This window comes from Phalangium opilio, unplaced genomic scaffold (genome assembly GCF_054372755.1).
Source record: "Phalangium opilio isolate 3A_F unplaced genomic scaffold, DU_Popi_V2 ptg000540l_1, whole genome shotgun sequence".
Taxonomy (NCBI): domain Eukaryota; kingdom Metazoa; phylum Arthropoda; class Arachnida; order Opiliones; family Phalangiidae; genus Phalangium; species Phalangium opilio.
In genome coordinates, this window is record NW_028324244.1 from 678,185 (window position 1) to 696,383 (window position 18,199).

The window sequence follows — 18,199 nt, forward strand, 5'->3', positions numbered from 1 at the left end:
TTGAAGAGGTGTATAAAAACCGCAAACAATCTTTGAAAATATATTGACACTGAAGTGTTTACTCTTTCTTAAAAAACCGGAATACATACAGCTACCAGGAATTATTGTGCTACATCCATTTATCTCAACGTATCTAGGCGGATTTTGTGGTAAGAGCTAGAGATATGACGAATTTTACCTATATCGAATAATCTAACTCGCTGCAAACGCTTCCTTCCATCAGGTATTTGAAAAATTAAAGCTTAGTAACTCAATCCGTTCAAAATTATCCATGGCAAATTAAACACATTTGCGTAATGATTTATAAGCGATTCCTCAAAAATATTGAATTATCCCAAAATTTCTCGAAAGCTTTCCAATTTTAATCGAAACAAAATGGAAATTTTTAAAAATCCAAAATTCTGTTTGGTTTCTATATGGGGAACATACCCAAAGTCAACTTCTCCTCGAGGGGTAGCTAACTAGTAATTATATTTAAGTAGAAAAATTCTTGATATTACCAAAAATTAATTAGCGCCATGTCCAACATCTCGTTAGCAAAAAGACCGGGACAGGCTCTCAAAGTTTAAAGAATAGGAAAATTCCCGGAATCCAGGTGGATTCAAGAATGAGGCGTGGGGTCCGTAAGGACTTACGTGAGCGCCACTAAAAGGTATAGTAGAGGTAGAAGGACGCTAGAGAAAGGTTTGAAAATTAATGGGGCTATCCCATTGTCAATTCGGGCGCCTGAACCGAAAGCTATAGATTGTTATGTAGGTTACACGAGAGAGGGGGGCCCAAAGTGGCGAGGTTGGCACCAAATTCAATTATTTGCCTGGGCGCTTTCAGCCCATCGGAATTAAGCCGGGAATTAATCGCTTCTCTTTCCGATAAAACGTTACGTCTCTCCACGTGCCATAGCCCTAGCTACTCCGGCCTCAGCATGCCCCGCTTCTAGATCCTCCCTCTTCCATGACCAACCAGTTTAGCGCGAGAATCAAGCCCAAAAAAGAAGAGGACATAACCGAAATAAAAAGGTGGGGCAAAAGAGAGAGAGCATTAATTCAATTTTGTCCGTTTTTCCCCTAATTCCCAAATGAATGTACAGATATCTTTTAATTCTTTATCAATAATGATACACGTTACCAGCATCTGCATTGAACGAAAATAAAAAACGGAATGAAACATTCATTTCTTAGTTTCGTAAACGCGACCAGAATCATGCAAATAAAGGTTTTACCAAAAATTAATTATTAATTTACGAAGAAGAAAATTCCAATGAAACATCAAAGAAATTGTATTAAATATTTGCAACGAAACCGAAGAAAATCATTCGCTATACCATGATGTAGCAACACTTTTGATGAGCTAATTAAGATCCCCCTCCCGCCCAAAAAAAATATAATACAAGAAAGGAAATTTGAAGGCGGCGCGATGCAGTTAAAAATTCATGTCAACCCCTATACTAATCCTGGAAGGAAGTCGCGTTCCTTAGCTAAAAACGGGACCGTTTTGAAACAAACGATGATAGAGGCGTGAACGATAACACCATGCATGAAGGAAAGAAAGAATGAGTAAAAAAAAAAACGTAATTACAAGCTTGTCCCATCCTTCCTTAACCAAAAGAGAGAGCGAAAAAAAAAAGGAATTTTCCTAACTCGTTTCTTTTCATCGAGGCCGGAAATTTAAAGAGATCATTTTCCAAAATTGACAAAAACTCCCATGCAGTCCCCAAAAAACCCATGGTAGTCTCAACCAACATCGTATGAATAGCGTTTCCTCATGGTATCAATTCAACTCGCAACAGAAAATAGATCACTTCTCCCGATCCCCATTTTGTCAATCCTCCTTCAACCCCACACCTATGGGAGAAAGAAGGAGAGAAACCTTGCCTTTCCAGACAAGTCTCCTTCAGCTAGACCCATCTTTATCCTGGGCTCCTGGCATGTAGAGAAGATGGGCGGAGGTCGATTCAAAGCCAAGAACGGTAGACGACAAAAGATTATCACGCTTAAAGTCGGACATAGAACTCGGGGAGAAATCTTCCAAAGTTCCGACAGTGTATACCAACCCATAAGACCCGGGAGCAAATGGTAAAGCGGAGGGAGCAGCGTCTAAATCCCCCTCTACATTCTCTGAAAAATTGACCCACCCAAGTATAGCTATATCTTTATGAATGAGACCGAAGACTGCAAGGAAGATACGTTACAAGTACGTTTCAATCCCAGAGTTCCCTGTTTTCTGTAATAACAACCCAAGTCCTTATTCGAAAATAGCTTTCTTGGTATTGTAAAACCCAATTGAAATTGGCGAAACTTTATGTCTCACGTCAGAATGCAACGCGTCCCAAGGCTGATGTTACGGAATTACCGTGTACTTAATTGTATTCGAAAATGCGCGAGTCTAGGCTTGAATGTACTGTAAATTAGTATAGGTACGAAGTAAAAGCTTTTGTTTGCAGCAGAGAAAGTATTCATCTCAGGAATAGTTTACAGTACACAGAAACGCGGATGGAATTCAGCTAAGAACATTGAGGCTGATGAACACTACGTCTGAAAAAAGACAACATACGCCAAAAAAGAGAGGGCGAAGGAAAAAAAATCAATTTTGTTTTTAGAACAGGGGTCTCTTCTCTTCATAACGACATCTGATACGTATATAGATGAGAAAGAGGAATTTTAGGCCTAACTCGATCCGCATCCCTATATAAGTTGGGCTATACCATCTTTTAAAGGGGTTAAATTTCTCAAGCGTTACTACCTATATCGGGTATTTTATAAGATTGCAACGAAACATATATAATCATTCCAACAAGGACAAAGACACGCAGCGCGCGGAACTAGATGGAAAAATGAGAATGGGGAAACATATCTAACCGGAAGGATAAGCGGAAGAAACGTTAACTTCTCCAATATCCCAATTCCGCTTCCTCTGCATGCATCCATTGAATCTTTGCCCTACTCTAAACGATTTACGCGAATTTATAGGAGTATATATTTTCGATCCAATTCCACAACCACACCTCACCCTACAAAGACTAAGAAGGTATAACCAGGAAGTCTCTCGAGATACGGACAGTTCCGGGGTGTGTAAAGTCAATAGAATTAAAGGCCTGTCATCTTGGTATAATGACTTCAAGGCGAGGAATTATATAGATGAAAACAGTATCCGCGCGAACACTCTGTCTCTGACACTTGCCACAATCATAAGTTCATAAGATATGTTCCATAAGTTTGTCACTGTTTATACAAACTGGAGCTTGCCATGAAGTGATTGAAGTAGGTCATAGATTATGGTAGGGTTGTAAATTTTCCGGAAAAATAAAACGCGGAAAAGTTTCCGGAAACTTTTCCGGAAAATTTTCCTCTTCGCGGAAAATTTTCCGCTAATCGGAAAAATATAAAACTAGCAATTATGTGAGCTTTGAGTCAATTTATCTAACTTTTAAAGATTTAAAACATTCTCCAGTTATTTTGCCATCTTTAGTAGATTTATTAAAGTACCACCAAATATTAGTGGTTGATTTCCCCATAATTTGTGACTTTAAACAGGATTAACAAACTTAATAACATTAACAACATAACACCTCGTTTCCCTTACAATGACGCAGACGATCACTATCCTTTATGCCTGATAATTTTAGTTTCACTTGGGTCTCTTAACGGTTAGGTCTCGACTCTCTAACGCCTTATACCGTCATAAGAGCAAACAGTAACCCTATGCATGCAAGCGATAGCAAATGAATTCTATAGTGAGCTTTTCCTATAAAGAATAGGGATCACTAGACTCTGTGCCCTTGGACAATTTTTTACCCCTCCGAATTCACCTAAAACAAAATAATGAATGTTTTGAAAAGAAAGGCAATTGAAAAATTTTAAAGTTTTAACTTTTTAATTGAAAAACCGGTAGCGGAAAAATACGGAAAATTTTCCGGAAAAATATAGCTCGGTCATTTTCCGACTTACAACCCTAGATTATGGTAAAGCGACGCCTGATTTTGGCGCTGTCAAAGTCTTAGTAATGCAGACTAAATAGGAGAAGATGGGCTGCAAAACTAACCGAGTGTAGTCAATTATCGCACAAGCTCGAGCTGTAATAAGTCTCTAGCATTACGAAGTATAGGAAGTGTCATACTTATGGTAGGAACATATCTTATAAACTTATGCCACAATAAATAAGGCTCGCGGGAAAACCCTGGACATAAGCAGACATACTAGGAAGTATCATCAAGTCGGTAAGCTTTAATCTTCCTTAGTCGAAAAGGGATGGAGTTGCCATGGATAAATTTCAAATCCTTAGAACGTGAAGAGAATCTCTACGATTTAAAACTGAAAGCGCTATGTCTTGACCATCCTACACTTTGCGACGAGAAAATGGAATTGAACACCTTGCCCGAGGCTTAATAACAATCGATTTCAGGTGTTTCACTATTACCCTAAAATCCAAGCACAATGTGGACGCCACTGTCATCTCCTAACACTCCTACATCACTTTATGTTCCAAAGCTTTTACTGGCCAGTTCTTCAGTCAGTCACCAGAGCGGAAAATTTGTTTCGTCCGTATCCCAAGTTAACTAAAGTTTTAGAACCTGGCGTAAATCACGCTATAGGATTTAGTCTCCCTCAGCTCTAGGCCCTCAGCATATCCCAGTTTATTAGGGTGCCCTTTTGCCCACAGTAGAAAAAGTACCTAGGCCTAGATCCTAAAAGACCATAGATAGCGCGAAATCCATGAAGAAGAAAAAAGATCAGACTTATCTCCTAGTAGCCCATGGGCCTCTAACACCGTAACAGAAGTAAATAAACTCTGAAGTAATTAAGTACTTAATTCATTCGTTAGTGTTTTCCCTTACCCTATGCCATACAGTAGAACTTTCGGATAATTTTTAAAACTTCAGTTTAGATTAGAAAATGTTGTAAATTTAAATATTACTTCAAAAACTTCAGTTAAATCCATTCATCGAAACCATTTTTATCTCTTATCCCATTTTCTTAACGTTACTTTTTTATAGTCAAGTCTTTTTATTCCGCGCAAGCTAGCTAGTAACGCGAGCTAAGCCTTGGTTCCCCATACAACAGGCACTGATATAGATTACGTTTACTATAGCGATAGGTCTACACCGAGGTGATGCGGAAAAGGAGTTAGTTTTAGGTGGAGGACCCGCGTGGTAAGGTATTAAGGTCTTAAGAAAAAAAGGTAACAAAAAAGACGCGCAAGATGATACAGTTCGTATTAGGTTTAAGATACAGTTAAGACTAGAGCAACACAGATACCAAGGCTTGGGGTAAGGTTGATGATATCTTAAGGGGATACGAAGAGAGTTAAGCTTAATAAAGGCTGAAAACTGGGAATGAGATGAACTGTACGACGGGACAGGAACATTTTCTCCTATCCCGTTTTGGCGCGCTACTAAAAAACGTGGTCGGGGCTGTAAATATTATAAATTATCACTTTGGACGCGTCGAAAAAAGCCTCTTTAACAGCGACTGCCAGGCTATATATATTTTTACAGCTTTCTCTAGCTTTTTTTTCCTTTACGGGTTCTCCAGGAAGGCTAGGTAGGTCCCTAAGAAGAAAGAGCGAGGATGGTACTTGCCGAGAGAAAAGTTTAAATAAAGTGTATAAGGCTTTTTCTTGTACTTCTAGCTCGCTGTGGGGCACCATGAGAAGACGCTGGAGGCTGTACTGAAACTGAATTCACCGTCGTAAACACGCGGGTCGCCGGATTTATGGTTGAACAAATATAAAAGATTACACTAGCGCTCACCTTTATTTTAAATATTTTTTTAGGAGTTGGGTATAACTAGAGATACGTCATAAGAAGTAACTACTAAATTCGAAATCTTATTTACTTCTATACACCTAAAAGGCATCACACTGTGCTACATCCATTTTCACTCAACGTGTCTAGGCGGATTTTGAGGAGTCCAATCTGAGAGCTTTTGATTCATTTTATATTTAGGGTAACTCTAGGTTGGGTGAAGAGACCAATCCGAGACTTTGATCCATTTCATTATCAGGGATACTCCAGATTGGGTGAACAGTCCAATCTGAGAGTTTAATTAATTTTATAATTAGGGATACTCCAGATTGGGTGAGCAGTCCAATCTGAGAGTTTAATTAATTTTATAATTAGGGATACTCCAGATTGGGTGAGCAGTCCAATCTGAGAGTTTAATTAATTTTATAATTAGGGATACTCCAGATTGGGTGAGGAGTCCAATCTGAGAGTTTAATGAATTTTATAATTAGGGATACTCCAGATTGGGTGAGGAGTCCAATCTGAGAGTTTAATGAATTTTATAATTAGGGATACTCCAGATTGGGTGAGGAGTCCAATCTGAGAGTTTAATGAATTTTATAATTAGGGATACTCCAGATTGGGTGAGGAGTCCAATCTGAGAGTTTAATGAATTTTATAATTAGGGATACTCCAGATTGGGTGAGGAGTCCAATCTGAGAGTTTAATGAATTTTATAATTAGGGATACTCCAGATTGGGTGAGGAGTCCAATCTGAGAGTTTAATGAATTTTATAATTAGGGATACTCCAGATTGGGTGAGGAGTCCAATCTGAGAGTTTAATTAATTTTATAATTAGGGATCAGAGCTGTGCTAATTAGCTGACAACTAATTGAATTAGAATTAGCAATTTGGGAAATATTTTTGAACTAATTAATTAGCCAATTAGCAATTAGGGAAATATTTATGAACTAATTAAATACCAATTAGCAATTAGACATAAAAAACTAATTCAATTCAATTAGAAATTAGACATTTATTTATCAAACTAATTAATTAGAATTACTATTTTCTAATTAAGGTAAAAAAGAAACCATAAGTAAACATAAAAGTTTAAAAGTGCCCATGGATTTAGTACTTTGGCAATGCAAAGTTTAATCTTTCAATGCCATTGAAAAACGGGTACGGAAGCCAAGAATTATTCTCGAAAAATGAGACAAGCCTCGAGCCTTCCGTCATGTTAAAATTTGTCTCATTTCTTCATTTTCTTGCCACAGTTCCTATAATGGACTCCTGAGAAGTAAATACATGCGCACTGCTTTTAATTCGAGTAGGTAAAGCAGTCGATATTTCGAAATGCGGCAGTTGCGAACTACGAAATATTCTATTAGTACTAGTATTCTCTCATATTTGAGGAGCTGAAAAATTTAGAGTAGCACTAAGGCTTCCTCATTGATATAATAAGGCTTTTTCTTATTCAAATAGATGAATCATTAGTTATTTCCTCGATTTTTTTACAACAAATTGGCGTAAAAGATTAATTGAAAATCCAATTGGCTAATTAGTTAATCCTAAATCTAATTAAATTTTAATTAGATAATTACCTTTCCGATTAATACTAATTAATTAGAATTACTTCTCAATTAGCACTAAGGTAATTAAAATTCAATTACCATTTTCAATTAGTAAATGTTGCTAATTAATTAGAAATTCAATTAGCTAACTAATTAATTAGCACAGCTCTGTTAGGGATACTCCAGACTGGGTGAGGAGTCCAATCTGAGAGTTTAATAAATTTTATAATCGGGGATACTCCAGATTGGGTGAGGAGTCCAATCTGAGTTTAATGAATTTTATAATTAGGGATACTCCAGATTGGGTGAGGAGTACAATCTGAGAGTTTAATGAATTTTATAATTAGGGATACTCCAGACTGGGTGAGGAGTACAATCTGAGAGTTTAATTAATTTTATAATCGGGGATACTCCAGATTGGGTGAGGAGTCCAATCAGAGAGTTTAATGAATTTTATAATTAGGGATACTCCAGATTGGGTGAGGAGTCCAATCTGAGAGTTTAATTAATTTTATAATTAGGGATACTCCAGATTGGGTGAGGAGTCCAACCTGAGACGTTTTGATTCATTTCAGTTTAACCTTTTCAGATACAGTGTGATAGAAAAAAAATCATAGTAAAAATGATGACATTTTAACATTAAGCACTCAACGGAAATTAATTTTCCGTGCAGAACGCTGGACAGGACGCGCAGTTAATAAAGAAAATAAAGCCGTACAGTTCTCCAGTACCATACAGGACAGGAGTCTGAAAAAATTCGATAATTCATCTCACGAAACGAGAGACGACGTGGACCACCTAACCCTAAACTCACCTTCCCAGGAAAAAAAGAAAAAACGGTTTATGTTATGACCTTAATTAGACGTCATTTAAAGTCAACCGCGGCTTCCTTTGAAGTAGGTATATACACCGAAAAAGTTTCAAAGTAAAGAACAGGAAGAAAAAAAGAAAAAAACACAGAGTAGCTAAGCCTAACACAAAACCCGGCAAAAACTAACAAGCTAATAATTACTCTGAGACTGAGGTTATTTCAACCCAAAAGAAAAGGTAAAGTTAAGGCAATAGCCAGAAGAGAGAGATGAAAAAAGCTTCGAAAGTTTCCGTGCAAGAGCAAATATGTCAAAGGCAAAAGGAAAACAGCCGGCGGTGTCCCCAAGTCTCTAAGATTGGTAATAAGAATGTCACAACCCATCCTAGCTTGATGGGTTAAGCGGATGGGGGGAGTGAGAGGGGAGAAAGTAAGTTTATTAATTACGTCATCTTTAAGAAGAAGTGATGGGAGGAGAAGGAGAACTCTAAGGAGGAGAAAATAAATATCGAAGTTATTTAGATAAGGGATTAAACAAGCGGGGTTGCAACACCCCAAACCCATCCCTAACCCCAAAGTCAATTAACTTTGTACGTACATAGATATATTTCTTCGGAAAGAAAAATTAACTAAGGCAGATTTCTAATTAAAACATGGATGCTCTTAAGCTTCATCTTGGGATTGAATAGGCCATTTAATCCTAACCCGAGTAATAATATGCAAATTTTGCTAATTAAGTAATTTATATGGCGAGATTAATTTAAAATGGGCATATATTTAAATCTAAGTTTCCTTTTTTAGACCTTGTTACAAAAAATCAATTCTAACTTGATTTAATTGAATTTAACTAAATTAATAGTAATGGGACAAAGATATCGTGTTGTCTAACTATAGTTAATGAATCGAGCAAAACGGACAAACATCTATAATTTAACTAATATCTAACCCTTTCCATTCATTGCCATGTCAACAAAATTAAACATATACTGATTTAAAAATTTTCCATGCCTATAAAGTAAAGTTCAGAAAGAGTTCACCGAATAACTAAATATGCTCTATAACCTTAACTGTGTAAACGCTCCCGGCTCCCAGGAGCCAACCGAAACACGTAGGCTTGTTGTATAATCGTTTACTCATCCTAAGGACCAAATCAAACGCGTTTCTCGTGACTCTACATTACGTAAAACGCGTTCCAGTCTTAACCCTTGGCTACAATGTCAAGTAATACGCCGTAGAACTATACGTAATTCGGTATACCGGTATAAAACCTCCATAAACTTCAAAATTACTCGGGTTCCACTCCTCTCAAAGTACAAACAAAAGAGGGGGCACAGCACAGCGCGCCTCCTGTCGCCTGAAATACGTTAAAGTTAAGGTGGATTCCCACAGGAATACCAAGCCTAAACGTCTCGATCGAAAACAGTGAATTGGCGCCTAGAAATTAGGCTTAATTAACTCTGTTGTAGCTCGGTCTGCGCATGATCACAGAAAGGGAAATTTTGGCGGGAATAGTTCACGCGTGGCGCGACTACAGTGGTCATGCGCCTTTATGGATGATGGAAGAGAGTACACTATATAAGTACTAGCTCGCACGCAAACTTAATAAGGATTTGGAGGCGATATTCAAAGTGTATACACATACATACAGGGGTCTTTGTAATTTATTAAAACTAGCGTTAACCCTAGCTGAGAGAGAGGTATTTTTATATTAAAAATTGGGGCTTAGCTCGCATCTCTATGCTAAGCCTAAAATTGCTACAGTCAGCTAGCTATAAGGGGGAGGGGGTAGCTTTAAATTAATTCTAAAATAAGATTGCGTATACATATAGAGTTATAGACATAATAAAAGAGGCCCCGGGAAAATTTATCTATTTCAAGAAAACAGCGGGTACATGCGTGTAGTTCGTTCCTCTATAAGCTAAACATTCATTTATATTATGAGCTAGGGATTTCAATTACAACGAATCTGGAATATATTATAAAATGCAGTCTTAAAATGGTGTCTAAATAACCGTTAATTACCTTTGTACAACGTGAGATTACTAAACGAAAAATAAAGCTCATAGAATAATTAGATAAAGTTAGGCTAAACAACAACAATATTACCCGCCATTTTAAACCAATCAATCACTCGGTATAGTTGCGTGAGAAGTTTTTAAAAATTTTAACAACCCGTCAGATTTAATTATCCCCCAAAACAAAACTTATCAAACTTAATTTACTCTCCAACAACTTCAATTTAGTCTAGAAACTTTTACCATACCTAAAAAATAGTTTACGAGCAAGTGTTGCCAAGCGATATTCAATAACCATACGCGCAACAGACTGAAACGCGTGTAGTTCCGAGTTTGATTCAGTTCCAAAGTGCAAGTGATGCCATTACTAATTACTGGCAGCCCTGAAGCCCGGATAATGTTAAGAAACGAGATAAGAAAGCCAATTTAGTACGCCACTATCAATTAGGTATATAATTGCCTAGGGTATTACTAATAAAAACAAACGATAACCAATCATCTTCAAGAAAAACTTTAAAATTAATCCTTCAGAGTTGAGACTTCAAAGCTTAGGAGAAGGAAAAAAAACAAAGAATGATAGATTGAACCTTTGCGTTCATAAAAAGGCTTCACAATATAGACATAACCCTTTCTCAAAACGGGCCCCCTTATATCCCCTCCATCCCATTTTTATTGGGCTACGTCCCATTTGTCTAACGAGCTTTCTTTCATCCATGGCTAACATTAAAATCAAGAATAATTTCTTCGTACAGTCTTTTCGAAAAGAGATCTACGGAAAACCCTTTGGAACGACCAGACATCCAGACGAAGAAAGGAAAAAGGAACAAGTCCAATGGAAATAGGTCTTGGAAAAGAATAAAACTAAAATAAGCGCAATGAAATTGGGTACCGGAATTAAGTCTCAAATGAATAGTTGACTCTGCATCGACGGCTAATTAAGCCAACGACTGCGGTTATGGAAAAGAGAGAGACCTTTTATTAGGCCAGCAATGGAGCGGAGGAAAGGCCGCCTTCGGGAGATAAAGAAAAAGCTAAGATCTTAGCGAAATGAATCGGGTTTCTAACAGACAAGAAAAATCCATTGAAAATTAAACTGTTCACCTTACTCTGTTTAGTATAGGGTTAGTCCCCCTATTATCGGACACATTTTAAAAAATTATGGTTAAATGTAAGGAAATCACAGAAAACCTTTGAAAAGTTTATGAAATATATATTTTGAACGTTTCTGCACCTAATGGTATAGAAATAATTCCAAAAGAACGATCTAATATTGTCCCAATCATGGATTTTATTCGGCAAGTATCGTACCCTATTATCGGCTATTTGGATGTTGATTCGGACACCCATGTTCCATTTATCGGACGCCTATACATCCAACTCGGACACTGGGATCTCAGAATCGGACAGTGGGTCTTTGTAGCCCGGACACTGGGATCTCAGAATCGGACAGTGGGTCTTCGTTATCGGACACTGGGATCTCAGAATCGGACAGTGGGTCTTCGTTATCGGACACTGGGATCCCAGAATCGGACAGTGGGTCTTCGTTATCGGACATTGGGATCTTTGTATCGGACAATGGTTCCTCAATTGGGACACCAATTTTTTTAACAATAAAAGACCCGTGAAAATTGTTACTTCTCTGACACTTCTGGACCCATTCTGAACATCACTAACCGCTTTAAGCATTAAATATTTACAATCCCTCTCTTATTGTAAGCCTACGTTAAATATTTGTCCTTAAAACGTGTTTGAAAGCTGTCCGATAATAGGTTTTCTCCATTAGATACGATTCGCGTTTTATTTTCATGTAAAGAAACCTAGAACTAACTGTTAAAGTAGCAATTTATAGAAAAAGATTCGGGCTTTATAGCCATACACATAACTTATAATTGGCTTCTATTTATATACCTCAAAACACGATTTGAAAATGGGGGGAAGAATTTTTCCGGCCCCTCAATTAGTTTTAATTAATCAAAAAAATTGGATATCTGGTTCGTTCGCGCTTTCCTCCTCTGACATCGCGCCCCTTCTCTGTTTTTACATGCAACATACAGATTTCGACACCCTCTTTAAAACTAGGTAACTTTCAGTGTTCCTTTTTTCCCCGGCAGTTTTATAAACAACTTTTTAAAAATGTGTCCGATAATAGGAGCGTCCGATAATAGGGGGACTAACCCTATACTTCAAAGAGAGTACCATTTAAAATGTACTTCTCAAATGCAATTTAATCAGGTAGGGGGTATTTTTCTCTTTGAAATAAGATAAGATTCGTTAAAATCGGTTAAGATTTCAAAAAGATAAGAAAAACTCTATTCACCCAAAAATCAATTCTTATATTCCCATCTGAGTCGAGTTTAACTGGGAAGCTATAGCTCAATTTAACCAATAAGAAACACCAAAGCAAAAAAAGGGGCGGGGGAAAAATATTTTTCCTTACTCCAAATTTACAACTTTCTGTAAATACCACCTCTCCTTTTACCCTTCACTCCATTACCAAACCAATCGCGAACATTACATTTTATCAATTTACAATATGAATTAATAATAATATGAAAAGCATCAAGGACTTCAAAAGCCCTAGCTATAAGTTAACAAGGATGTTACCGCTATGATTTCATTAACGGAGACTAGGCGAACGTACCTAAATTGGATTCGTGGATCATGGGAAGATGCGAATGAAGGGATTTCGGATAAGGAAGAGGTTGTGTCGCGGAAGAGGCGTTGGAGCGTGAGAAGAAAAAGGAAAAGAAGGAAAAAAAGATGAAGCGACAAAAAAGTGGGTATACTAGCTAGCTAGCTCTAGTGCCTAGCTAGACGTTCCTGGCAACTCTATTTTCCCGCCGTTTCCTCTCGAGTCAAAGTCAATTAGGCCCGTCTTAACAAAAGAAAAAGAGACTTAATCTAATGTACCATTAGTCGCCTACTTTTCTCACGCCCTTCCAAACCTTTCTTTAAAAAAAAAAAAACCAAAACAGGCCCCTGTTCTCCTCTCTTCCCATCCAAGCAGCTACGATACAAATGGCCTATAGAGAGAGAGAGAGATTCTAATTTCCCGCCAATTTTATTTCGCGCGCTTAGTAAAGTGACACGTCCTTTTTTTATTTATTTTCTCTTTAAACTGTATCTAAATACCAATAAAAAAAGAGAGGGGGGGACTTAATTTTTCTACCACCTTTTAATTAACTAGAGAAAGCTCCCAGGAGAAATTAAATTAAATTAAATTAAATTAAACTTTGAATTATTTTTATAATTTAAATTAGTTACTATTTTGAATAGAAGGTACTAAAAATTTTGTTTCATACCTTTAAACCCTTTTAAACGGAAGCTTCCTTAAGAAAACAGTGCACTCACTTCCTTACAGTAAGAAAAAAAAAATCCCAATTACATTCGGGAAGTAACTATAAAAAGACAAGAGAGAGAAATAAAAGAAAAAAAAATTGGTAGAACTCATTACGAGACAAGAGATAGCTCTCTAGTATATACATTGTATCGGAAATAAGCTCGCAAAATCTTATAGCTCTAGACTGGCTAAAGCTTCTAGCGTAGTCATCTCCGAATCGTTTCAAAAATACCAAGGGCAAAAAAATAAGGAAAGGAAAAAAACCATGAGAGAAAAAACTAATTGAATTAGATTCCATATATGGCAAGAGATGAAATAAAAAAAAAGGAAAAAATTTTTTTCAGGAAATATTCGCCCTAAATTGATTTTCCGAGAAAAATCCTTCGCATGAATTATTCAAATGAGAGAGACCGTTTTTCCTATAATTTAGTCAAATTTTTAAAAACCAAACCAAACCATAAAAAATTGGGTCACTAAGTATTTTCCAAGGTTTGAAAATGGTTTAGGCAACGGGACGGGTTAACTGGCCGGGTATAGAAAATTAATCCATTTTGATTGAATATTTGTAAATAGGAATCTTATTCTGATTATTCGCTAGCCTCGTTTGAAAGGCAAAGACGCTAAAAGTTAAGGAACTTTATAGGGTTAAGGAAAGGAAAGGAAAAATCAATGATGGAAAAAAGGAACGAGAGCTAAAGATGAACGCATTAAGAGGACTCGTGTTGACTCGGGAGACGCTCAGAGGCAGAACGTGAGAGGAGATGAGGAAGAAGAAGAAGAAGGGGGAAAAAACCGGAAGTAGGGTGCTGGGAAGTAAGGGAATGTGATGGGATAAACACGAAATGCTTCCACGCTTCACCAGACAGACACAGCGTCAACGTAAACTTGATATAAGACGCTAGGTCCCCCCTAAAGAGGAAAATAGGGGGTGGAAACCGGCATATAGCGACAAAAATCCCTGAGGAAGATATACCAAGCTACTCCGTGCTGTTACTAAAACTTGCATACCGTTTCTTATATCAGAAAAAAAAACCCAACCATAGTTCCTCAATATTTCTCACTATACCCACCCATCACACGCCATAACCCAAATATGAGCTATTCGAAAGAACCATAGAGTTGAAAAAAAGAGAACGACTATTGCTTGCCCCCCCCCCTTTCCAGGATAGCTCAAAATTTCTTCAAGAGCAGTTTGTAAAAAATATATAGATATATAAGAGAACGTTAGGGCAACTCAGTATCGTCATTGTAAACTGGTGGTCTTCAACCATAGACAGGAGTATAGAAACCTCAAAAACGCGAATGGTAGAGAAACAGAAAAAAGAAGAGAATACTGGAAGACAAAAATAAAATAACAGGGTTTTCCAACGAATAAAAGAGCTATAAATGTCCGTTATTTGTTAGTGCTCAGCTCTCGTACTGAAGAAAAACACACACAAAAGTATGAAGAGGAAAATATAAAAGAATGGATCCTTTCATTTCTCTTCTTTCTCATCTTTCCTTCTCTCAGGAGGATGAAGAGGCGAGTCAAGCTAGTCTTAGACCTAAAGGATGTCGTATCCTCCTTCCCTGGCACCCCCCTAACCCCCATAACCCCCTCTATCGTTTCTAGCTTATTCTGGACGACGGCGAAAAGGGGTTTGTATACTCGATGCCGCTTTATTAAATTAAAGACGCGCGGTTTAACTTTGGAGTGCGTGAGAGAATTGATTTTTGACACCAGGCGACCGTTCAATTCAATTCAATCTCTAGTTTTTCCTCCTCATCTCTCCTCTCTCTCTCTCTCTCTCTCTCTCTCTCTCTCTCTCTCTCTCTCTCTCTCTCTCTCTCTCTTTCAAAGATACACACAGACAGACACAATGTCATTGACAGACTTTAGAAGTGCTTGCTAATATTTGTATCACGATCGAAGATAACAGCTAAGCCTTGGACTATATTTTCCAATGAGATATTTTGGTTTGAAAACCGACAAACCAAGTGTGGAAATAAAGAAAAAATAAAAATCGAAATAGGTGACCCTATTCGATACTGTTTACTTTCCCTCGAGTGTTTTTTGGTGTGTTATTTGTATCCGATAAGTTTGTATCATCCGTAATCTCTTATCAAGAAAAACCGGAAGAAAATCCGTCGGTAACACGTGTTGACAGAAATGGATGTAAAATGAAGTAATCACAAGACGTTCCTACACCAACACCAGAAGTAGGATGAGACTAGAAGTAAAGAGCTCTAGCATTGGTAATAGATCCTGGCACTAGCGAACAAATTTGAGGATTTTATACCGCTTCCATCGCGCCTACACTAGAGAGAAAAAAAATTGGTCGAGTTCCAAAAACATTTCCTACCACCTTCCCCTCAACCTAAAGCCGCGGAACACGGACGCGGGTGCTTGAATCTAGTTCGGCCGTCTACCGCCGCGAGCGTCTCACGTTTTGGAGTGAAAAATTCAGAAACTGCTACCAGAGGGCCAACCGTTGGGATGTTATCAAGAATATTCACTTTCGCCAAGTGAAGAATTTGGTTACCTGGATACTTCTAGTCCCTCATTCTACTTCTGCCAACACTAAACTAACTGTAAAATTCCATCCCTTTTTTAAAACGCGGGAAAAACATGCGCAAACCTTTAAGTACGAAAGCCGTTACCGCATTGTAATTTCCCGTGAACACACTTCGGAGTTCGGACTAGGAGAAAATATACCTTCTTGCCATCGCTATCGAAGCCACAATAAAAGAAAAATAAGAAGCGACTGTTAGTAGCTATACGAAGATGGATGAACCAACAAACTCTCGTTGGTAGGTTCGATACTCTCCCCTATCCCTCCCAGCATCCCCGAGTCCTCGCTGACATCGAAAATAAGAGCTCGTATGTTTAAGAGGAACAATATATACCTCTAGGTTGTGTTTTTCTATTCCCCCCTCTCCCCTGTGTCGGTAAACTATAAATAAAAAATAACTATTTTTAAAGCGAGAAAGGAGAGATTTCGTTTCCAACCCCGGAAATTGAAAAGAAAGAAAGAAAACAACCAACGGTTGGGAAAATTCCAGTTTCCAGGTAGAAAGACAAATCAAATCAAATAAAATAAGAGGTAACTTGAACAGAACTAGGCCGTGTTAAAAAAAATTGAGTTCTATATCTTTCCTTGGTGTCGTTTTAACGTTTGTAGAGTTAGGAAGGAAATAGAAAATATTTCTTTAGATTGAGTTGGCGGGAAATAGCCGGAAACTGATTTTACAAGCCGCGGTTCGGTTCGGTTCAATTCAGTTCACAGTGTATGGAAATATATTTTATACAATGCAAAGCCCGCATTGTATTAGTATAATTTCTTTCGCAAAACAATTACAGGGTTCATACAACTTTTGGAAATTTCCCTAAGATTTCCAGGTTTTTCCCCCATATACTTCCCTGAATTTTCCAGGTTTTCCCGAATATGGAGTATTCTATGGAGCAAAAGTTAACGAGGGGGGGGGGGGGGCAAATAGGACTAGTACATGATCAAAGGACATCCCCGTATCTCTAATATAACCAGAGTTATGAGCCTCCAAAGTATAGTGTAATGTTAATCCTATGGAGGGTATGTTCATGAACATTTTGTGTAATTACTCGGCCCCTGTTTGACGCAAATTTCCCTGAATTTTACTAAAAATTGTAAATTTCCCTGAGGTTTTTGTCAACTATTTATTTCCCTGATTTTTCCAGGTTTGTATGAACCCTGAATTAAGAGTGTAAAGTTTCTTAAAATAAGCTACTACAAATTCTGACACTAAATGTCGCAAAGGCTAACAGGCTATTATTATTGAGGAAGCTGCTAGTCTTAAGGTCAGAGCTGGTTCCATCCTATCGGACAATTACTTCCGTCCTATAAATCGAACAGTGGGGGGTGATAGGGTGTAATATAGGATAGGATGTAGGATATCCAAGGCCCGATAACCGGGCAGCAGCGGCGTCGACTTGGACTTCCGGAAGGAAAAAATCACTGTCCCTTCCGTTTTATCCTTTTCCCGGTCGGGGATTGCTAACCCTAAACCTAGAGAGTAAACCCCCCCCCCCTCCTGTCCAATAATCCCATCAGTGACAGAAGACACCAGACGGGATTGGGCCCACGCTTAAAAATACGTCACGGGTTATCCGGGAAGCTTTATCGCCGCACGTACGACTTTTTGTCCATAACAGATTGCTTGCCCGCTTTCTTATATAAGGAATACGTTAGGCCTAAGCCTTATCCTACTTAAACCCTTATTCACATCCCTAATCGTTCGCGGTAGTACACAATTAAATAGACAACAAAATCCCCTAAAGGTGTCCAAAAAACCCGAATTATTTTTTTTTTACCTTGGGTTGACTTCTTGAATGTGACAAAAATACCAGAGGAAAAATAAAAATCCATGTACTTACCTAAAAAGGAAAAAATAAAGAAAAACTCGTTAGTGTCATGAACATTAATTATTCACATTTCTTTGATGTTAAGCCAAGCGTGCGCTTGTTAAGGGGTGGAATAAATTAGGTGACTTTATACCCGGGTATATAAAAGAGGAATAAATTTAAAACCAAAAAAATGTTAGGCCTAACAACGAGGGGGGAAACATCATTAATATAACCTAAGCCTTGGTCGCTTGAGATTTTGCACGTTTCATGTCATACGAGTATAATATTTAAATCAAATAACCCCCCCTTATCAAAACTAAACTACGGAATATATTAATACTGTATAATAATGAAATATTAATTATTATTATTATTTAAACAA

General features: G+C 37.7%; 1 protein-coding gene across 5 annotated transcripts in view; it reads right to left on the reverse strand.

Moving 5' to 3' along the window:
- Nucleotides 1–18,199, reverse strand: part of LOC149588522 (tyrosine-protein phosphatase 69D-like) — a 318,777-nt gene that overhangs the window by 210,414 nt on the left and 90,164 nt on the right. The window contains exon 2 of one of the 5 annotated variants that reach the window (XM_089862438.1): nucleotides 17,785–17,847. The exons of the other annotated variants lie outside the window; for them this stretch is intronic. Within the exon in view, the coding sequence (XP_089718564.1) occupies nucleotides 17,785–17,839 (55 nt within the window). The 5' untranslated portion in view covers nucleotides 17,840–17,847. The remainder of the gene's footprint in view (nucleotides 1–17,784; nucleotides 17,848–18,199) is intronic. 5 annotated transcript variants of the gene reach the window in all.